General features: G+C 40.3%; 1 protein-coding gene across 1 annotated transcript in view; it reads right to left on the bottom strand.

The window, feature by feature from the left end:
* Positions 1 to 12,372: 12,372 nt before the first annotated feature.
* The window catches only part of glo1 (glyoxalase 1), an 18,046-nt gene continuing 6,587 nt past the window's right edge, over positions 12,373 to 23,831 (bottom strand). Inside the window, exons 2-6 of the mRNA XM_037697613.1 lie at positions 15,206 to 15,288; positions 14,904 to 15,044; positions 14,569 to 14,636; positions 14,254 to 14,343; positions 12,373 to 12,772 (exon numbers count right to left, since the gene is read on the bottom strand). Of these exons, the coding sequence (XP_037553541.1) occupies positions 12,681 to 12,772; positions 14,254 to 14,343; positions 14,569 to 14,636; positions 14,904 to 15,044; positions 15,206 to 15,288 (474 nt within the window). The 3' untranslated portion in view covers positions 12,373 to 12,680. The remainder of the gene's footprint in view (positions 12,773 to 14,253; positions 14,344 to 14,568; positions 14,637 to 14,903; positions 15,045 to 15,205; positions 15,289 to 23,831) is intronic.

The following is a 23,831-nucleotide window of genomic DNA, read 5'->3' as shown; positions in this document are numbered from 1 at the left end:
GTGTTTTATTTTTCCTCTTGTCTGAATATCTGGTGCCGATCGTTCACAAACCCTTTTGATAAAGAATTTCATAATACAGTGGCCATCTTGGATTTTTTATTTGGACAGCATGTGGTGGGAAACATTCTCAGCTATAACCTCACCAAATTTCGGCTCTGTATGTGACAAAATAGCTGAGTTAGTCATTTAAATTTAGCTTGGTGGCCATCTTGGATTTTCAAATTTAAATTCAGTATTTATTTGGCATTGCTGTCAGCTACCACCACACCAAATTTCAGCACTTTGGTTTTTTTTTTCATTTACACTTTATTTATACAGGTAGTCTCATTGAGCCATGAGAACTCATTTTCAAGAGAGACCTGTTTGGGGAGCAGGTGGGGGTTAAGGGAAATAATATCTCTAGAAATGGCTGATTTATCGTTTTTATGTATTTATTTCTTTTTTAGCTCAGGCAGCCATCTTGGATTTTTGATTTGCAATCAAAATCTGGGTTGTTCTCAGCTACCAATACACCAGATTTCAGCTGAATAGCTCCAAAAAACTCTGAGTTATATCAATTTGAAAGTAGTTTCGGTGGCCATCTTGCATTTTTAGATTTGAATTCAGAATGTATTGAGCATCACTGTCAAAACCACCACAACAAATTTCAGTTCAATATCTTTTAAAATAACTGCATTATTGTATATTTTTCCTTTTAGCTAAGGTGGCCATCTTGGATTTTTAATTTGCATCAGGAATGTACTTGCTTTCAGCTGCGACCATAACAAATTTCAGCTCAATATCTCAAATAATGACAGTTACATTATAGTCAATTTAGTGAGGCATGTGTGGCAGCCATCTTGAACCAAAATGGCTCCAAAAGTTAATCAGTATCCTGTTAATCAGCCCTCTCCCCTCTAAGTCATGTGACCTCACCGTGGCAGTTAGAAGCTGTTGAGTTCTGTCAGTGTTTTTCAATTAGAAAAAAAAAGTTTTTGTTTGCACATTACGTTGCCATGGTAACTTGAATGCCAATTAAAGTAATAGCACACATCAAGGAGCCGAGCCGGTCGTTTTGATATACATTTGTGAGGGTACACATTGCGGTTCGGGTCACATTAAAGTTGAAGGAAGAGCAAGACCCTTGTTAGGTGGATAATAAGACATTTTCCATTTGCAGGGCCTGGGAAATCAGTCGGGATTAAAAATGATGACAAATGGCACCATTTTTTTTCCCAATTCTATTGAAAATCTCAATTTTTTCTATCAAGTAATTCAGACTGGGATGCCTACCTCTCAGATCCTAAGTACTGCCCTGAAATAACACCAGTTTGAACAAATCAGATCAGTTTTTTGATCGGTCGGATCAGAGACTTTAACAATCAACTGAAGACAGAACTACAGAACAACTGCTAAGAAATCAAAGTTCATGCTCAATCATCCAGGTACAAAATCCAATAATGGTCAAGCAGGTCATCTGGACAGTTTCTTTTTTGTGGAAAGACGTTTTGCCCTCTATCCAGAGGGCTTCATCAGCTAAGAACTACTAAGAAAGTACAAGATCTGAGGGCTCTTTTGGGCCTGATCCTGTGAACTTAGTGATGGAAAAGATGACGAGACGTACTAATGGTGTAGGAAAGTTTGTAACCTGGATTCAACTCAAGGAGGTAGTGAGGCGAACAGCAAATTATCATTGTGCATGTTTCCTCCTACACGATGAGTGCTTTAACAACGTAGCACGCCATGTGGTTTCACATGGAAACAAAAGCATCATTTCATCTGCCTTGATGGAAAGTTACAGATGAGATGGATGTTACACACAAGAACCTTCCCCAGCTGTCATTCCTCCATCACTATATAGTAAAAAAAAAGTATGCTACTTTAAGCGAGCACATATTAAAGAATTTAAATAACAAAAAACATTAAGTTCTTTATTATACAGAGTGCTTTGTCTCTCTTTAAAAGGTTTAATGTGTTAATGGTCATTTGCTGCATGGCTTGATAGGAAAGGTTCATTACAAATAAGATAGATTAGTGTACATTCTAATCAGCGGACAGGACATCGGGTTGCTGCCAGATAAAAGAGAAAACACATATGTTGCTAATAAGTCACCAACCTCAATTTAGTGTGCAGGGATGGATCAGCAGCTGGTTAAAGCAGCCAAACGATGCTGGCCATTGAACGATGCAAATGTCAGATTGTGGGCGTCTCTTCAAACAGGCTCATTTCCAATATAAAACTCAGCATTAGATAAATTTGTATCATACTTAATATTTATTGCCATTCCTTTAAAGATCCAGGTGGAATTAGTTTTCATCAAAATCACTGTTGTTTGTTAGTTTCACAAAAAAAACACACAAAAAAAAACACAGAAAATGCTTGATTTCATCGGGACAGTGTGTTGCCTATGATAGATTTAATCTGCAGAGTGCAGACCCAAAATAAATCCAGAGGCACAAAGAAGTTCAGATCCTATCATCTGACCAAAATAGAACTTTATAAACAATGTAGATGTCAAAAACACAAAGGGATGTGCAGGTCTCACTATCACATGCAGCTTGTTATCCATGGAGATGGTCTCTCAGTCCATTACTATGTATATTAGGCCAGAATTTCTGAATCAAGATTAGGTTTCTTAGTAAAGGTTTAATTACAGCAACCTTTAAGCGCTGTGGTATGGGACCATTCATTAGAGTCAAATTAAGCAGATCCAAAACGTGGGTATTAATTAGGGCAAATACCCCTTTTAAAAGTCTGGTTGGGATGGGATCTAGCAGACATGTTGATGGTTTGGATGAAGCTATTATTTTTGAAAATTCAGAAAGCTCAACAAGACAACAACAACAACAACAAAAAAAACAGTCCAAACATAAATCAGGTTCTAGTAACATTTTTAACGTTGTCTCATCTGACAGGGGACCAGAGGTGATAGTAGAAAGGATGGTTTGAATTTTCTCCCTAATTGAAATAATTTTATTTACAAAGAATCAAAGTCATCATTGCTTATAGTTGTAGGGATACATGGTTCAATAGAGATAGGCCTTTTGATTAGTTTATCTATAATGCTGAACAGCTCAGTCCAGTTCAGTTGGCTCAGTTCATCTTCCCTTCACCTACACGTTAGCTGAAGTTTGAACAAGCAGTGTCCACATTTGTCAGCTGTCCAGTCAACCTGCTGGCGTGCAGTGAACCTTGACTAAAAAGTGAGCTGGGATTTTAAAAAAACATCCAAGAGCCAACTCTGTATTCATTCATTCAACCTTTTATTTACACAGGCTAGTCTCACTGAACGTCAGGGACTCATTTACAAGAGACCTGGTTTTTTTTTTTAACAAAGAATAATGACAAGAGTAGACAACAAAGACAACAATAGACAATCATAAATGAAAATATGTAAATTGAGAAAAAAAATGAAAGAAAATGGTATTAAAAAACAGCTAGATTGTAAACTACTTTATCTTGATCACAGTCAGATCAGGACAGACAACATCATCTACCAGATTGTGTGAAATCTTTGAAATTTTGCCTTGCAAGGTGGGCAGTCCACTAAAAAAATCATTAAACTATGGTAAAAAACTGAATTAACTCTAATTAATGAGTACATGTTGGAATAAATTGTTTTAAACTGGGTAAAGTAGACCATGAATAAAGTAAATGTTTATGTTGGGTCGTGTCAGGGCAGCACTATGGCTCAGAGGTTAGCACTGTTGCCTCACAGCACGAAGCTCCTGGGTTCAATCCTCAGTTTGGACCTGAAGTCTTTCTATGTGGGTTTTGTCTGGATCCTCCAGTAGCATGTATGTTAGGCTGCCTTCAGACCCCACTTACAGAAGAGATCTGTGATCTCAGTGGGCTTTACCTGGTTAAATAAAGGCTAATAATTAATAATAATAACTCATATTAGCCATACAAACCATAGCTTCAATCAGTCTTTAATGCATTGACCTTCTCGGCTTAACTTTTGACAAATTTATTGTAGTTGGTGAAAATAACATTTTCAGATGTCGCATGTTGAACCTCATGTCACAGCTAGATGATCGCTGACTGAGAGCAATAAATGATCATAAAGTCAAATTTAGAAAGTCTCAGAGGATCACAATGTTCCAGCTGAGTTCTTCAAACAAACAAGACTCAGATAATCCTAAAGAGTCAACGCCAGCAGTCACGAAAATGACATTAACTGCACGCACCCACGCGATCTTACAGCCCGTCCATCCTGTAATAAATATGTCAGAGGATGTTGAAAAGAACAGAGTGCAAACCTCACATCTGAGTACCCGGAGGCTGAGAAAAGATAAGAAGATACTAGATCCCAGATCCATTTTTTTGATGGTCCACAACTGATGTTCCATTTCTTGAGTCCATAAGACAACGACTGCTTTGAGCTTTGTTCTAACCCTTTATTGTTTAACAAGAGCTCCATCTTATGAAGACAAGCAATTTATGAACTTTAAATATCATCACATAATCCAGCTCATGCTCGGTTACCTTTTATGTCACATATATCTACTAGTTATTTTAGATCATAAGCAGTGGATGGATAAGCCCACACAAGATATATTACATCTTTCACTTTAAATATCTCCACTCTAAATGGCTTCTGTTAACAATCAACTCATTTTGCTCTCGTCCAACATTTCAGGTGACAAATGAAGCATGACCCAACCATGAAAAGACTGATCTTTATGTTTACAGAGTTTATTTTAATCGCAGATGTTAAATATATTTTGTAAAATACAAATTTACAACAAAACACTTCTTCAGGAGTTGCCACAGTGAGTGAACTCGTATGAAAGATTTGGCAATTGTTCTACGCCGGATGCCTGTTCTGGCTCAGCCTGGGCTCGAACTCGCAACCTCAGGATTACAAGACCACGGCACAGGCCACAAAGCTACCACATACCCTGGTGTTAAACATGGATGCTCATTATAAATTAAATTTGAATAATTACTAGAGTTTGAAATTATAAAATGGGAATAACTCTATCTCACATAATCGTTGTAAACTGACAATGTTACCTACTGTTGTGTTAGCTAAGCTGGACAAGCTGTGGTGGCCATCTTAAATCAGCTTGACTCCAAAGGTTTATCATTTGTAGGCGTTGCACATCCAAATATTAATATTGTTATTATTATTTTTAATCGGTCCAACTGACCTATTCACAGTTACTGATGCCCATGTTTAAAGTCACTATTTTGCAATGCATTGTGGTCTAGATAGGTTCATGCCTACTTCAGGTTCTTTAATGCTTAATTGAGTTTTTGTTGTTGTTTGTGTATATTCATTATTGTCACTGACTACGGCCTCTTTATCCAATGAAAAGTTCTTAGAAATGATTCTTAAGTTTGATGATTTCATCATTGCATTCATTTTTATCAACGGTTGGCGTGGGTCTACACGAAGTCTAATCAATGTTAATAAAAAGGTTAAATTGTGTCATCTGGGCCAGTTTCTTTAAATGAGAAATGTTTCGTCCTCTATCCAGAGGACTTCCTCAGTCTACTGCCTGCCAACCAGATCTGTCCCATAGGTAGCCTTCACTGCTGTGCTTCAAGACAACCTCCTGTTGGAATCTCAGAAGTAGGCTTTTAACATGTGCGAAACACATCCATCCAAAACAATCAATCATCATGTACAACAATCAAATGTTTTAGGCCAGATGGCCAACTTGCTGCTCACAGAAACAGCCTGAGGACACCAAGGCCAACGTGGTTCAGAAAAAGGGTTATATGGGACAGATCTGGTGGGCAGGCCGTAGGCTGAGGAAGTCCTCTGGATGAGGGACGAAACGTTTCTCACTTAAAGAAACTGGTCCAGATGACATGATTTAACATTTTTTGTTGTTATCTACCTGAATGGTTGAGCTTACGAACCTTTTCTAATCAGCGTTCATGTCTACGTGTGTCAGCTGGGCTCTGCAGACATTCACCTGGCAACATTACATGTTGAAGACATTTCACCCTCACAACATAAAATACTAATAAAACTCATTTATAAATATGTTTGTATATAAAAGTCAATAAAAAGTAGGTGTAAAGGACCAAAACACTAGAGTTAAACGCCAAACTTGAATATCAGCTACGAACCGGAACACGTGGTGCCTGATTTTATGCAGTGCATTAGTGACTGTAAAAAAGTCAATGAATCATGAGATATTTTACTAACAAACAAAAACACAAGCAAGCATAACCTCCAGCCTTTCATGGCAGTGGGGGGTTAAGAAAGAAAGCTGGGTGAGAGAAGCAACCTCAGCTCAGAAAGGACTCCCTTAGTAAAACTGTAGCACTCAGCAGTATTACACAGAACCTAAAGTACCAGCTTGGTTCTGAGCAAGAGATGAACCCCCCCGCTGGGTCCATCTGTTTCAGTAACACCAAACTGCATTATGGAGAATCAGTTCAGATTTACAAACCAATGGTCAAAAATAACTGGCAAACTTTAAAAAAGGACAACTACAGCAGTGACACTGATTGAACTGTAAAGGATGAACACATTCAAATCTGACTGGACCATGGGAGTGGTCTCCAAGAAATACTTTCACTCCCAGCTCGCCCAGTGAGCTGAGAACTCTGATGTTCAGAAACACGCTGCTATCTCAGTGCAAGTAAAGAGTTTCTCATGGAGTCTCATAACATTACTAACTAAACTAAAACTAAACAAAATGCAACATATACAAAAAAAAACTCTAATATTATCTGTAGCAATACATGCCCAATACTCTTGGCTAATTTACGGACAGATTATTCAAAGTTTAGAGTGAGGGTTCAGGGTAATTCAGAATAAAAAGCAGAATGCAGTTTGAATAAGAAGCCAATAACAGTTTTAAAAGCACGATGAGATTTCATACCTGAAGAAAGATACATTTCTAAACGTGACCCATATGAAGGCTGAAGACGGGCTTAACAGAAGCAATTTGTGTTTTCTGTTGATGATGTTCATTCGATGATCTCATGAGGGGGAAAAACACCAACCACACATTTATTTTAGTTTGTGCATTTATTTATTTGTTTACTTTGGTGCTGTCAAAACCAGCTGTTCCTGAATAAGCCTAAAACTCCTTCCACAGCAACATTACTGCTCTCTAGTGTGCTTTATAGGCAAAATTGATCCTGTTAAAAACTATTCTAAATGCATCTTTTGAACCAATATTTAATATATTATAAAATAATGCATTACTTACAGTAATTTTTAATATATTTTATTTTAATTCTTTGTGATTTTTATATTAGCTCACTCAGTGATGCGTTGCTTTTTGATGTTTGAGAACATACAGTTGTAGGTACAGGACAGACCTCAACTTACCATGGAAGAGGTACATCATTCCATCTCTAGAGCTGGTTGGTTACTGACTCAGCTGGGTTAAAGATCCGAATCCTCACACTGATTCAGGGCCCACAAATCCGAGGCCCAAATTAACCTGGATCCTTTATGTCCTCTGGCAAACTAAAGCTAGGTCTGCAACTTAGCAAAATCATTGGAAATACTCCAGCAGAATTACTCAAATTGCTGCGGACTCATATCAGTGCAGCTACAGCGTGCGCTCTCAAGACATCATTACCTGCAGCGGCCCCTCAGTGCCAACTGGATTCGGCAAAAGGGCCTTCTCTTACTTTGCTCCTGTATCCTGCAAAACCTTTCAAAAAGATCTGAAGCGTCGACTCAGACCTCTCATCGAGGGATTTTAAATAACTACTAAGTTCATGGCAAAAACCAACACAGACATGTTCCTGTTTTTAGTGTTTTATCCCATTTCATAATGTAGCTTGTTTTTATTTTGTTGTATATCACTACTTTTATTTACTTTTCATTTTATATGCTTTTTATGACTGTTTATTGTTGTCTGTACCTCATCAGTGTTTTTTCTGTTGTTGTTTGTTTAAAACATGTCTCTCTTGCAAATGAGTCCTCGTGACTCAATGAGTATAGATAAATGTTGAATGGATTGTATATAGACATCAACATACATAACATACACAAATTAACATCTTGTTTGACATTTATTGCAAATGAGGGTGGAGGCAGGTGTGGGTGTTTCTTTCCCACCCACATTTTGATGATGTTGATCCGTGGAGTTGAACCAGTGACCTTCCGATCACAGGCTCGCCTTCTCTAACCTCTGCGCCACCATTCCCTTTACTGTTTGTTCCATCAATGTTGTTTATTGTTGTGATAAAATAAACATCTGAATATGTATATAATGTAAATGACTGAACCTGGCTACTTCTTTCGTTCACATAAACTTCTCTGAAAGTTTTAAACTTGTATGTTTCAAGGATACAGCAATCCACTTCGGTCTCAGCTTCATTCGAACGAGCCGTTAGTCCATCACTCTGGTCACACTGAAAATGTTTGTCTTCAGTAAGACTTTAAAAAAAGATATGTACCACAGGTAAGATATTAATTGTTCATAACATGCCCAATATGGACGTAAGGGTGTTTGGAAGTAAAATATTTAACTTTAAGCTACTACATGGGAGAATGACAAAGTTATGGATCCAACTAAAGTATAACTAATGTAGAATATACTTAATAACAGCTTATTATTTATTGAAATATCAGGCAAACAAATTGCGTACATGGATGAAGTTCCAGTTTGGCTCTGGGGTGGTCAAAGATTACAGGAAGTGCAGAAGTTAAGTTTTATGCGCAAAAATAAAATAAAAATAAAAACGTCAAAATATTTTGGTCTCCAGAGTACCACAGCTCATCTTCTGTCGTCCCTCCGTGGGAAGAGCAGAGCTCAGGGGGAGCGAGTTAACGTGCTCCTCTGAGACAGTACACAAAAAGCTGAGCTGGAGGTTTCATGCTAGAGAAGACTGACGGCTTTGGGGCAGTGGTTCACCTCCTCCTTCAGTCATGCAGCACAGGAGAAGCTCCAGCCAGCTTCAGCAGGAAGGATGATTCAGAGATCAACCAGAAGAAGAAAGAAAAAATGATGATATAACCATAACATTGGCTGTCTGTATTAAACTATACAAGTATTTCCAAGACATAGATATGACTTTAATTTGCAGTTTCAGCTTTCACCAGCCAGTGATCATAACCACAGATCAGAGTAAGGGTGTGTGTGTGTGCAATGATAAAGATAAAGGAAGTTATTGTATCTTAATCAGGATGCACTGGGTCATAAGATTCTAATTTATACCAAATTAGAGCTTCTGCCTCAGGATGTTGGTTTGTAACAAGATGCTCAGGGATGTTCACTTGACCTGTTAGTAGTCTTAATGTGCTGAAAAGAGCAATAAAATAAAATAAAATGTCAGCTTATCACATGTGATGCTTGACCTAACGATGTCCTCAGGAATGATGAGTAAATATGTAGTTTCCTACAAACCCAGTTAGTAATCCAGCCCGCAGCTGTGTGAGCCGCGCTGAGTCGCTGCAGTGGAACGCTTGATTTACTTATTAACGCAGAATGACACCACAGCGGAGGGTCTGGTGATCTGCTGCTTAACTGGGAGCTGAATCAGACAGAGGACCCCAACGAGGTGGAACATGAATGTTTTGGGTCACTTTAGATGGTGAGATAGTTCACAAGACAGATGAGAGCTTTGACAGATTCCTCATCCACAAATTTTCAAGTGATGGTTTGATCTTCTTCTCCACATGTGACTAATGAAGTTATCAGCGTCTCTGATCGGGTCATCAATGTATAAAATCTACAAACAAATGTTCTGGATGCTTGCAGTTTGAAACTGAAACTCGGTAAGCGTATGCCATATAAATGCAATCTTTTAGCCTTTTACCAATAAGTATTTAAAAATGTAACATTTTGCTTTACTTTAAACTTGTCAACAAACTTATATTAAAATAATGAGCCTAGTATTTTTTTTCTGCATCAGAATCAATTAAAGTCTATGTTTGATCTGCAGATGGAACTGAACTGCAAGGTGTTTTAAATAAAAAGGTAATTTGAATTGGCCTCGTCAGATTGGTAAACAGATGGGACCTGACCCCTAATGCTTCGGCCTGCTCATATAAATTACCCAGAGTTTATGGTGGTTCATTTAAGGCTCTCAAACACTTTACAATTACTACAGAATTGTCCTGCCAGAATAGACAACAGTGATAACGTATAGGGGGGCACCCAACAGTAGACCCTGCCAGCTACTACTACTAGACATAGTAACACCACATCGGCCCAGCAGGCCGTGGATGGCTGAATAAGAGGTTTATGAGGGGTACGCATTGTCCGCCCTGCAGTGAAGCCCCTCCCATCATGAGATTTATCTGTAGTCCTCTCAGGAGTCAATGCCTTTTGAGACCATTGTCTGCACAAACTAAAGGGCTCTGTCCCTGAAAACTATCCAGATACTGGTTCTAATGTTGCCAGACTAAGTTGCATGCTTTGTCTGTGCATGCATCCGGTTTCCTCCAGAGGCAAGAAGATAGCCATGCACCATAACCCTGCTTTTGTGCCTAAGGTTAGTGAATCATGTTGCAGACGCTTTTCATTGAAGCTATTGGTTTTTCATCCTCCACTGTGCTGATAAGCATAAGGGAGAGTAGAGAGTACAGTCTGCTGTGTCCAGAAGTCGCCTTGTTTATCCCAGAAATCCTACACAAAACAGGCTCTAGAGCAATGTGGATATCCTAACTGGGCCTTCCTGAAAGCAGAGAAGAAACCCAAACAGGACTCCAGTCAGCCAACAGGTGAAAAGGAGGAACCCAGACCCAGACCAGTGGTCATTCCATATGTTGAGGGAGTATCAGAGAAACTGAGACGTTTATTTTCTAAACATAACGTCCCAGTGGCTTTTAAACCCCAAAATACATTACGGCAAAGACTGGTTCATCCCAAAGATCCAGCCCCCCGGCACAAACAGAGTAATATTGTGTATGCTGTTCAGTGTCAGGAGGGCTGTGATCAGTCTTACATCGGGGAAACAAAACAGCCACTGGCCAAAAGGATGGCCCAGCACAGAAGATCAACATCATCAGGCCAGGACTCTGCGGTCTACACTCATCTCCAGGCCAGCGGTCACTCTTTCAGGGATGAAGATGTTCACATCCTGGACAGAGAGGAACGATGGTTTGAGAGAGGAGTAAAGGAGGCCATCTTTGTGAAAATAAATCGTCCATCATTAAACAGGGGTGGAGGCCTCCGGGTTCAACTGTCCCCCTCTTACAATGCTGTTATTGCTAGTATCACTCAACCCTCTGTGAACAGTAAACAGCCATCAGTGTGCTAATGATCCATTGTTAGGCTGATGGTCCTTCTTGAGCATGTGATCAGCTGGTTTTGGTTGTCAGTAGCAAAACTGGTTGATCCACCCTGAGCCGGTGCTATTTAAGAGACTGAGCTGAATACAGCACCTCAGACTGAGGAAGTCTCTTGGATGAGAGACGAAACGTTTCTACATTTTTTTTGTTTTGCTTTGTTTTGTTTTTTTTTATGTCCAGAGGACCAGATTTAACTTTTTTAGATTTTTCTACCTGGATTATTGAGCATGCATCAGGATGTTAATTCACGTTTCCTTGATTTATTGATAGTTTGAGTTGCCGCTTCTGAGGGAGGTCAAAGCCAGGGGTCAGCATGAGCTAGGGGGCTGACCTTGGGTCCGAGATGAGGTTTGAGGCCCACGAGCAACATTTAAAAAGAGAACTTTTGGTTACCAGTGCAACCCTGGTTTTCTGAAAACTGAGTAAGGTATCTTCACCTGGTCCTGCTTGGATGGTCACATCGAAGAAATACATGAGAATGCCAGGTGGGGCAGGGGCGCTTATAAAAAGGGACAGCACCCCAGCGCCAAGCAAGTGATTGTTCCGTCAGACTTGGTGGAACTGGAGTTTCCACAATTGTTCATGCCTGAAGACGCTTCCTACACCTCAGTCAGTTTTCAGAGAACCCAGGTAACACAGAGGTTTTCACTTTTACACATTGCCTCACTGTTTTTACTGAACAATCATTCCAGATTTCTAACATCATCCTGATAGCCACTGAACGGTTTTACAGTTTTCTAAACTCAATTACCATTAAGTCAAAGTTCATGCTCAATAATCCAGGTAAAACAATCTAACAAAGTTAAGTCAGGTCCTCTGGACAGTTGCTTTGTGTTGAAACGTTTCGTCTTTCATCCAAAAGACTTCATCAGTTCGAGGAGCCACAGCAAACTCAGTCTCATAAATAGCACCTTCACATAGTGGGTCAACCAGTTTGATGGTGACAAGATTGTTTCTGATGTTCACCCTCTCTCCTGCCAACACGTCTGAGGCAGTCATGACCAAAGTGGTTCAAAACATCAAGTTCTGCAATGTTATAACTCTCCACCACACTTGAAACTAAATATATTGATACAGATGTTTAAAGTCATCAACAGATGCTGTCACTTTTTGCTGTTTTTGGACTTTCTTCAAAACAAAACAGTAAAAAGAAATTCAAACAATTTCCTCTGTGGCTTTTATGTTTATTAAACAGTATTAGAACTTTGTTTCAGCATTACCTTTGATAAAACACTGCTGGACAAAAGCAGGAACTATACAGAGTAGTTCCTTAAACAAAGCAATGTCATTTATCTAGTTTGTTTGAATGTAAACTGTCCCACTGAAGTCCAACCCACGCCTCTGTAAACTATCACTGATGTACAAATGATCCCGCTCCATTTGTTCACAGCTCTCAAATGTTGCTCAGTTCCTCTGCTCTGCTCTCATGAAGCCATAGCAGACCGACGTAGTGCAGCAGGCAGGATCCAGTCAGCTTTAGGAGGTGATGGACACCATATTGTTAGGACTCAGGATCTCGATCCAGTATCCATCAGGGTCCTGAATGAAGGCCAAGCCTTTCATTTTACCTGACGAATAAGAACAGAATTTTTTTAGAACATTTGAAAAAGAAAAATCAACCGTAAACACAAAATCCCAAAGTTACAAAAACTAGAGCTGAAAAAGGAGCATGTATCTTTTCAGAGAGATGAGAATTCATTTAAAAATATTTACACACCAGGATAGTGTACTGGGGGTGTGGGTGTTTCAAAAACTTTTTTCAAGCAGAAACGATTAACTGATCAATTTAATTCAGTATAATGAAAACTACCATTTTGGTTAATTTAATGTTTCTTTTCATATTTAACATTTTTAAACACACTGAACAAAAATATAAATGCAACACATTTGGTCTTGCTCTAATTTTTCATGAGCCAAACTTAATGATCTAAAACTTTTTCTATAAACAAAAAAGGCATTTTTTGGCCTTTTAATTACATTATTTTTTTATTTTCTGGTAAAAGGCCAAAATATTGTTCACAATTTGTGTAAATTTGTTAGTGAGCACTTTTCCTTTCCTGAAATAATCCATCCACCTCACATGTAGCACATCAAGATGCTGATTGGACAGCATGATTATTGCACAGGTGCGACTTAGGCTGACCACAATAAAAGGCCACTCTAAAATGTGCAGTTTTCACACAGCACAATGCCACAGATGTCAAGTTTTGAGGGAGTGTGCAATTGGGATGCTGACACGTGAGGTGGATGGATTATCTCGGCAAAGGAGAAGTGCTCACTAACACAGATTTACACAAATTTGTGAACAATATTTGAGAGGAAAGGGCATTTTGTGTACATAGAAAAAGTCTTAGATCTTTGAGTTCAATTCATGAAAAATGGGAGCAAAAACAAAAGTGTGTTTATATCCAACATTTTTCAGTCAGGTCATCTGGACAGTTTCTTTTTTTGTGCTGAAACATTTCGCCTTCGATCCGGAAGGCTTCATCAGTCAAGGAAACACACAACAAAACTGATTCTTCCCCCAACAGCTTACTCCAAAGTGGAACAAACCAGTTCTGCTTGTGATAAGATCAGTTCGTTCGATCGGACCTGACTGAAAAATGTTGGATTGTATACCTGGATTATTGAGCATGGACTTTGTTGTTTTCAACCAGTTTGACACGACTGTCAATAAGGAAGAGGGCCAGCAATGGAGGAGGGGGCGTGACAAAGAGACCATCCGATTTAAATATGATTTTCCCTCTCATTTTTACAGATGATGGAAATCTGTCGCAGTGACTAACAACATTAACCCCTCATGGCCCAACAAACTGTAAGACCTTTGAGTAATGTATTTAAGATCAACTTACACGTTTTAAAGAATTTAAGACATTTTCAGGCCTTAATTTTAGATGCATGAATTTAAGACTTTTTAATGATGTGCTGACACCCTGTTCCTTGATACCCGTGTGTCAAACTATTGATATAGTAATTTAAATACTTGACATGACTGCTTGTTTTTTCCTAAATTAATATACAAGCGACACTGACAAACCCTCCGTCTCACCATCATCTGGCTTTTTGACGAACTTGACTCCCTGCTCTTCAAACAGTTTACAGGCTCCGTAAACATCAGGTACCGCAATTCCAATGTGTCCTGTCGCATCAAAACAATTAATTATTATAAAGTCGCACTGTTATACAAAAGGCATTTTTTAATACAAATGAACAGCAAATGCAAAGTGTTATAAAACAAGAAATATAAACACATGCCATGATATTCAGTTACATCATTAGAAATACATATCTTACTTCTTATTTCCACTTATAAATTTGAGAGAAACTATTTAAAAAAATGCAAAAAAAAACCCTGTATTTTTACCATAGCCACGAGGATCAGAGTTTCCATTATGGTAGGTCTGACTCTCATCAGACTCTGAACCCCAGTTACTGAAAGACACGAAGGACACGAGGAGAGAGAAATTACCAATCAAGAAAATTATGTGTATTCAGATATCCCTATAATGAGTCTCTCTGGAGCTCTAGTTATTACAAAACATACAGCATATGAATTACTGTAGATGTAAATAATTCAGCAGCTGAACACAAAACCCCTCACTAACATGACAAGAGTTCATGAAGAATACAGGACAAACAATAGTCTGGATTTTTATTTAAAGACAGGGAAGAAATTCTTCTAAGGATATGGTCCCTTACTGGGTCAGCTCGAGGGTGGCTCTCCTGGAAAAGGTCCAGGCCGTCCTTTCCTTCACATCTGCAGGAATCTCTTTCTTGTCCTCGTAGCCCAAGAAGAAGAGCGAGAAATGCATAGAGGGGAAGTCGAACTTTTGCAGTAGCCTGCGAGATATTGCACACCGGAGACAAAACATGCTCATAAACCACGTTTTATGTTGAAGAACAGATATACAGAGAAAAGCTGAATAATGTAGGGATTTGTCGAAATCTATTAAAATGTCTCTGTTCCCCAGCCTGTTAGTGTGAAACCCACAGACACTCACGTCATGCCGAGGATTCTGGTGTAGAAATCCAGAGATTTGACTGGATCTTTCACCCTCAGCATAGTCTGCTGCATCATGAAATCCTGAGACGACAACACAGAAAACAGCTCTTCACAAACACAGACGCACAGAGGGCACAACGGCCTCAGTGAGCCAAAGTGTGACTGTTGATCCAGGGCTGTGGCAGAAGATCGGAGCTCTGGGCTGCTTGTCTACAGATCTTACAACACAAGTCAGTCTGCAACGACGTGGAGTATTTTCCATCAGTGGCAAATGACTTTCTGTTAGAGCTGCCATTTTTGGCCTGACCCAGCCTGAATTTCGAGTGGAATCGCCAAAATTATGTGCTTGATCGGTCTCGGGCTTTTGATGCAGTTTTAATTGTGCATGTGGCCCCGCCCGCCCTTTGCTCATATCACACATGTGTGGACTTGCAATTGACCCACAACTAGTGACAAAAAGGAGCTGGAAAGTATTAAACAAAAGCTAAAAATGGGAGAACTCACTCTACAAAGCCAGCACAGTGAAACCTGCTGATGTGTGTCAGGTGCACGCTCGGGTCCGATCAGCTGGTTGAAAGATGTAAAAAAAAAAAATGTCTTAAGCTTCAGATGGACAACCGGATCATGGGCTGTGCACATCCCGTTCCGCACCCTGCTCTCATCTGCGGTGAAGGAAGTTGCAGCACCTGAAGCTACAAAAGCCGGAGCGAGCAGTGCGTTGAATTAAAATGTTTTTTTCCAAATAATTTTGCTCTAAAAATATTTTTGTTCATCTGCATAATAGCCTATCTTTAGAGTTGATATTTTAGGCTATTCGTCTATGTTAGAGACGGGGGTCAGGGGTCCATCCTCGGTCCCCTTCTCTTTTCTTTATACCTGCTGCCACTAGGTGCTATCTTCCGCAAACACGACATACCCTTTCATTTCTATGCCGATGATTGCCAAATTTACTTCCCCCTGAGGCACAGAGGCACACGCTCTATTCAGCCTCTTCTTGACTGCCTGGCTGACATCCGGGACTGGATGGCTTTAAACTTCTTAAGCTTCAATGAGAAGAAGTCTGAAGTCATGCTGTTCCATCCCAGTGGCTCACTCATGAACTATGACATTGACCTATTCTCTCTAGCCCCGCTAGAGACACAAAAGGTCACTAATCTGGGGGTGATAATGGACCCGTCCTTAAAACTCAACAGTCACGTAAACATGATGGTCAAATCCTGTTTTTTTCAGCTGAGACGGCTGTCTAAGCTGAAGCCTATACTCAACAAAAAGAACCTCGAGACAGTGATCCACGCCTTCATAACATCTAGGCTTGATTACTGCAATTCACTTCTGTTTGGAATCAGTCAGTCCTCCATTGCTCGTCTACAACTGGTCCAAAATGCTGCAGCCCGATTTTTAACTGGTACAGGCTATAGAGAGCACATCACGCCAGTTTTGGCCTCCCTGCACTGGCTACCCATTCACCTTCGGATCCATTTCAAAATTCTCATGTATGTTTTTAAATCACTGAACAGTTCCGCCCCATCCTATCTCACTGATCTTCTGCAGCCATATGTCCCACCGCGCTCTCTGAGGTCAGCAGACCAGATGCTTCTCTCAGTCCCAGAAACCCGTCGTAAGCTCAGAGGTGACAGGGCTTTCTCTGTTGCAGGTCCACGACTGTGGAATGAGTTGCCACTGAGTGTCCGGCAGGCTCCCACACTCTCAGTCTTTAAGTCTTGCTTGAAGACCCACTTCTATTCGCTTGCCTTTAACACGGTGTGATTTGTTTTGGTCCGGTCTGTTCTCTACTCTGTTGGCCATTTTAGTTAGCTTCTGCTGCTATTTGTATCTGTATTTCTATTTTATGTTTTCCTGTCTGCTGTGCATGTTTGTGTTCTTTTGTACAGCACTTTGGTTGGCCTTGTTGCTGTTTTAAATGCTATATAAATAAATTGGTATGGTATGGTATGTTAATATTAATTTGGTGACTTGTTAATAAACAATAAATCTTATATCTTCTTTTCTATGAAATACGTTAAAAAAAAACGTTTTAAAACTAACATGTTAAACTGATTTGTTTACAAAAGCTGGATAAGCTTAATAATTAAAAAATGGGGTTTTATTTCGGGCAGCACGGTGGCGCAACTGGTAGAGCTGCTGCCTCTCAGCGAGCAGGTCCTTGGTTCAAACCCCGGTCCAGGGGCCTTTCTGGGTGGAGTTTGCATGTTCTCTCCGTGCATGCGTGGGTTTTCTCCGGGTACTCCGGTTTCCTCCCACAGTCCAAAAACATGCATGTTAGGCTGATTGGTAACTCTAAATTGTCCCTAGGTGTGAGTGAGAGAGTGAATGGTTGTTTGTCTCATTTGTCTCTATGTGGCCCTGTGATGGACTTGCGACCCGTCCAGGGTGTACCCCGCCCCTCGCACAGTGATTGCTGGACATGGGCACCAGCGACCCCCGTGACCCAAAATGGAATAAGCGGGTAAAGATAATGGATGGATGGATGGATGGTTTTATTTCAGATTTGGGCCTGTAATTACAATTAATTAGTCAGGTTGGGCTCAGAAAAAATACCTAAGGGCTAGGGCCGGGCTGGATTTTTAGGCCAAAATGCAACTATTTTGTGTGTCTGTGTGCATTCTCTTACCCAACTACTGTCCAACTCAAGAGCAGTTTGAAAATATACATTTGGTTTGAAATATTAAAAAACAATGCATTTTGTTCTAATACACAGAATAATTTAGATATAATATACATATAGTAAAGAAAGATGTTGCATCTACTAATGAGACATAAATATACCATACAATACCAGCTTTATTTATAGAGTACTTTAAACACCCACAGGACCAAAGTGCTGTACACACAACAAAGTATCATACAGTCAGATAATAAGAATTATTAAAATGATTAAAAGTCAAAATCTCAGATGGTGTCAAAGGCCAGGGAGAAGAGATGGGTTTTAAGAAGGGATTTAAAAACAGACAGGGAAGAGGCCTGTCTGATGTTCAAGGGAAGGTCGTTCCACAGTTTAGGAGCTGCCACAGCAAAAGCACGGTCTCCTTTGAGCGTACGCTTTGTCTTCAGCACATTCAGGAGCAGCTGATCACATGAAATGAGGGATCAAGAGGGTGTGTATGGATGTAGCAACTCGGACAGATAATGGACTTGCCCCGCCCTAAGAGCTTTAATATAAAATAATTTTAAAATTAATCCTAAAATGTACGGTCAGCCAGTGCAGGGAAGATAAAACAGGGGAACTGTGGTCAAACTTTCATGTGCCAGTTAAAAGATGTGCAGCAGCGTTCTGTACCCTCTGAAGCTGAGAGATACATGAATCACTGATTCCTGTATAGAGTGCATTACAGTAGTCCAGCTGAGCGGTCACAAAAGCGTAAACTTCTGTTTCAAAATGCAGCTGAGAAAGAATCGGCTTCACTTTAACTGCCTCAGATGGAAAAAAACTAGTTTTAACAACTGCTCTGATGAGATTTTCTAATTTTAGTCCAGCATCGACTTTGACCCCCAAGTTTTTAACAGTTGGCCTGATATACTGGGCCCAGGAACCAACATCGACATTGGAAGTCTCAGCTTCCAAAGACAATCACCTCAGTCTTTTCCTCATTAAACTTTAAGAAGTTCACAGCCATCCAGGCTTTGATGTCCTCCAGACATGAAAACAGAGGGGCCAGAGAGTTAGAGTCCTTTTTCTTTAGCAAGACATATATCTGTGTATCATCTGCGTAACAACGAAAGGAGATCCCATATTTTCTAAAAATAAAGCCAAGAGTGAGCAGGTACAGTGTGAAGAGCACGGGGCCTAAGACTGACCCCTGTGGAACCCCACACAAGAGAGGAGCAGAGGAGGACATGTGGTCACCAAGGCGGACACAGAAAGTACGCTCCGCTAAGTGACTGGCCTTGTCGCTGTTTTAAGTGCTCTATAAATAAAATGGTATGGTAAGTAGGACTTAAACCAGTCCAGTGCTGCACCACTGAGCCCCCCCCCCCAGCTTCAAACAACAAAGTAAGATGTTATGATCCACTGTGTCAAAAGCAGATAAGTCTAAAAGCAGGAGGACAACACAGTCACCAGACTTCGTTGCTAAAAACATGTTAATGAAAACCTTTAAAAGAACAGATTCTGTTCTGTGTAGAGCTTTAAAACCAGACTGTAAAACCTCGAGAATGTTCTGTTCTTTCAAATATGCTGATAGTTGGTTGCACACCACCTTCTCAAGAATTTTTGGAAACAATGGCAGTTTAGAGATTGGCCTGTAGTTAGCAAGAACAGAGGGGTCAAGAGTGGGTTTCTTAATGAGAGGCTGGACAGCTGCATGTTTAAAATTTCCAGGGACCACACCAGAGGACAGACTGCTGTTCAGAAGAGTAAGGACCGAAGGACCCACAGTGAGGAAAACTTATTTGAATAAACAAGGAGGAATAGCATCACTTGGTGAACCTGTTGGCTTTAAGTGACTGACCACCTCCTGCAGAGACGACAGAGTCACAGGTTCAGAGGTGTCCAAAACAGCCGAGCAGGGCACAAAGGCTGAGGGGTCATGAGCAGAAGGTGAGATCTGGGCTCTGGTGGAATTGACTCTCTCAACAAAGAAATGGAGAAAGTTTTCACATGCAGCAGGTGAGGGTTCAATACAGTTCATTTGTGGTGCATTAAGAACAGAACCGGTTACTTTCAATAAAACATGAGGATTGTGACTGTTTGATACAATCATATTAGACAGGTATTTTCTTTTTATATATACATTCCTGTTTTAAAAAGATATATTGAAGCTTCTGAATAGACCAACGTCTCAAGAACTCTTGCATAAAAATAACACTAGAGCCGCACAAATAACTAAAAAACATGTTTTTGCCATATTATTATTGAATATTGCATGACGATGTCAGTTGCAATAAATCTACATTTCCCTCACTCCTCTCTTTCTCCTGCTCCTAAAACACTGTGTGCCACCGAGCAGCTCAGCCCCCGTCATCTAAATCAAATGTCATCAATAAAATGAGTCCATATGATTGGTCGAATGTACTACTGGCATGCAGAACATGAATGTGCAACATCTAGAATATGACGTAGGCGTTTCTGTAGTCCTAGTAGTCCTTTGCATAATAACTGGATTGATATTAAGTGCAGTGAAATTTAGTTACAATTCATTTTTAATATATTACACAGCCCTAACTGAGCGCAGATCAGCTCACAAAGAAGTCTCAAAATTTACATTCTTCATCCTCACCTAAAATCATCCACATAGTATACGGCATGTATTAAAGATGTCAAGAGGGAAGCTGAAGTTCTTGTTTAATTTTTAAGTGAACAGAAAAGTTTTGATAAAAGGTCAGGTCAGATACCCAAGTAACTTCAGAAAGACATGAGCACACATGGCTGAGTCAACACTTGTGTTCTGCGCTCAATATTCTGCCAGAGAAATGTGACTTAAAAGGCTGTAAACAGCAGAACGGCTTTGAAGGAAGTGAATATGCCATTCATTTTCATCAGATGAAAAAAGCCAAATATTTCAAAAGGTAAAAATAGCACAAATACCAAAAGTCATAGCAGGAATGTCCTGACAGAGTTGAATGTTTTGATGTTTGAATTGTTGAAATAGCACAAAAACGAGTTAGGTGCCAAAAAACCTATGGAAGAAAAATGGACCTCAATAGTGTGAATGCCTTTTAAGCATTCACACTATTGCAGTCCATCCTGGCGCACAATCCTGAAGCTGATGGTTCGAGCCCAAGAAAGACATCCGGAGTAAAACAATTGCCAAATATTTCACGAGAGTTCGATCATCGTGGTGACACCTGAAGAAGGGAGCAGCCAAAAGGAAAAAATAAACTTCTAACCTTCCTGAAGCACCAAAGAAGCGGACACTAAATACAAACAGATTTCCAAAAAAGTTGGGACACTAAACAAATTGTGAATAAAAACTGAATGCAATGATGTGGACATGGCAAATGTCAATATTTTATTCGTAATATAACATAGATGACAGATCAAAAGTTTAATCTGAGTAAATGTAACATTTTAAAGGAAAAATATGTTCATTCAAAATTTCACAGTGTCAACAAATCCCAAAAAAAGTTGGGACAAGTAGCAATAAGTGGCTGGAAAAAGTAAATTGAGCATATAACGAACAGCTGGAAGACCAATTAACACTAATTAGGTCAATTGACAACATGATTGGGTATAAAAAGAGCTTCTCAGAGTGTCAGTGTCTCTCAGAAGCCGAGATGGTAAGAGGATCACCAATTCCACCATTGTTGCGCAGAAAGATAGTGCAGCAATACCAGAATGGAGTTACCCAGCGTAAAATACCATACCACTTTATTTATAAAGCACTTAAAACAGCAACAAGGCCAACCAAAGTGCTGTACAGACAAAACAACAGGTAACACACAAAGCAAAATACAAAATGAGGTAAATCAGAATATACGGTTGTAGCAGATCGGGGGGGGGGGGGGGTACTGTTCAGTGATTTGTAGACATACATGAGTATTTTGAACTGGATTCTAAGGTGAACTGGTGATATAAAAATATGTTTTATAAAAATATATTAAGTTGCCTTTATGCCTATTCAAACATATATTTTGTGTGTGTTACTTTTCAGAATTAAATGTCTAAATTGCCATAAAAGGCAAGGGTGGAATGATATAGGAATGATTATTTTGATGCTTTTATGTCAATTAATACTTATACTCACTTTTGATGCAGCTTATCTGCCCAAAGTCAGGCCTGTGCTGCAGATGTGTTTTGGAGTAATTAAAGTTCTCTGGGGGATGCTCTAACCAGAAGATCTGGCCCAATCTTAAGGTTACAGTGACCCAGGTTTTGAAGGACATGTTTTTATGAAGCCATCGCTCTGTTGCACAGACTGCTTTGATGATGGAAAAACAGATTTAATTAAATCTGTCCTCCTGGCAACCATCAAACTTGTTTTTCACTGCTCTCACGCGATCCGGTCAGGGAGAGGTATAAAGGAGGTGTGACAGGCAAGGGAATTTTGGAGGTCTGCCGTGGACTAACGCGTGAGTGCCCGGCGCAATTTTGATGTGATTCTTCTTTACCCGGGTCGAAAACGACTTCCCGGCCAGTGTCACGGTGAGAAGCTCTTTCATATCAATTTGTGTGTGTAAAGAGTGTACAAGTGTACATGTTTGCTTGGCTGTTTTTCTGTGGCAGATTAATAAATGACACTTATTTCTAGCAGAAAATAGTCTCTTTGTGTCTCATTTTTCCCCTTGTCTGAATAACTGGTGCCGATCGTTCACGACCCCTGTTAATTTCATAATACAACTGGTAACCAGTGCAGTGAGGCCAAAACTGGTGTAATGTGCTCTATTTTGCCTGTACTGGTTAAAAATCGGGCTGCTGCATTCTGGACCAGTTGTAGTCGTGCAATGGAGGTTTGACTGATACCAAACAGGAGTGAATTGCAGTAATCAAGCCTAGATAGCCTAGCCGGTAAACTCCCCATGCCGTCTCTCTTTCTGTCGAATGTCCGCTCGTTGGACAACAAGGTGGATTTACTTCGTCTGAGAGTGGGCGCCTCAGAAGAGATGAAGAAGTGTGCAGTGCTTTGCCTCACGGAAACGTGGATTACAAGTGAAACGCCGGACTCAGTCTTCCAGCTGGATGACACTTTTTTTTCGAGCGGACCGCTGCAGCGAGCTAACGGGGAAATCACGGGGGGGCGGAGTGTGCATTTACGTGAGTAAAAGTTGGTCCACGAACTGTACTGTTGTAAATAGCTCATGCTCGAAGGCTTTGGAGCAAATAACATTGAAATGTCGGCCACATTATCTACCCCGAGAGTTCACTGTGACTTTTATCACAGTTGTTTACATTCCTCCGGACGCTAATGCTAATGAATCACTACAGGAGCTACATGATATCATCAGCTCGCTGCAGAACAAACACCCCGAGGCTCTTTACGTTGTAGCCGGAGACTTTAACCACGTGAATCTAAAGGACTGTCTCCCAAGCTTTAATCAGCATGTGACGATTCCGACACGTGGAGACCGCACGCTGGACCGTGTTTACACGAACGTAAAAGATGCATACAAAGCCGAACCCCGCCCCCACCTAGGACTGTCAGACCACATCTCAATCTTCCTGGCTCCTGCTTACATGCCCCCGCTGAGACGCTCCAGACCGGTACAAGAGAAAGTTAAATGTTGGAGCCAGGACAGTGGACCCATACTGAGAGATTGTTTTGATCGAACAGACTGGCAGGTTTTCAGAGAAGCTGCTGAAAATGGAGGTTCGCTTGATCTGGACCAATACACATCCTCAGTACTGGGTTACATTAGTACATGTACTGACACAGTCTCCACTATCAGAAATGTTAAAAGCTACCCAAACAGAAAACCTTGGCTGAATGCAGAGGTGCGTACCCTGCTGGAAGCCAGGAACACTGCCTTCAGGTCTGGAAACTCAGAGGAGCTGAGTAGGACAAGAAAAGAGCTGGTTGCTGGTATTAAGAGGGCCAAGGCCACATATGCAAAGAGGATCGAGGGTCAATTCATCTCACAAGACCCTCGGAGCATGTGGAGGGGCATTAAGTGCATAACAGATTATAAAGGAAGGAGTGAACAATGTCCCAAAGACCCATCTCTGCCTG

Source organism: Nematolebias whitei, chromosome 2 (genome assembly GCF_014905685.2).
Source record: "Nematolebias whitei isolate Nwh7 chromosome 2, NemWhi1, whole genome shotgun sequence".
Classification (NCBI taxonomy): domain Eukaryota; kingdom Metazoa; phylum Chordata; class Actinopteri; order Cyprinodontiformes; family Rivulidae; genus Nematolebias; species Nematolebias whitei.
The sequence above is the reverse complement of the archived record's forward strand: the minus strand, read 5'-3'. Positions and strand labels throughout refer to the sequence as shown.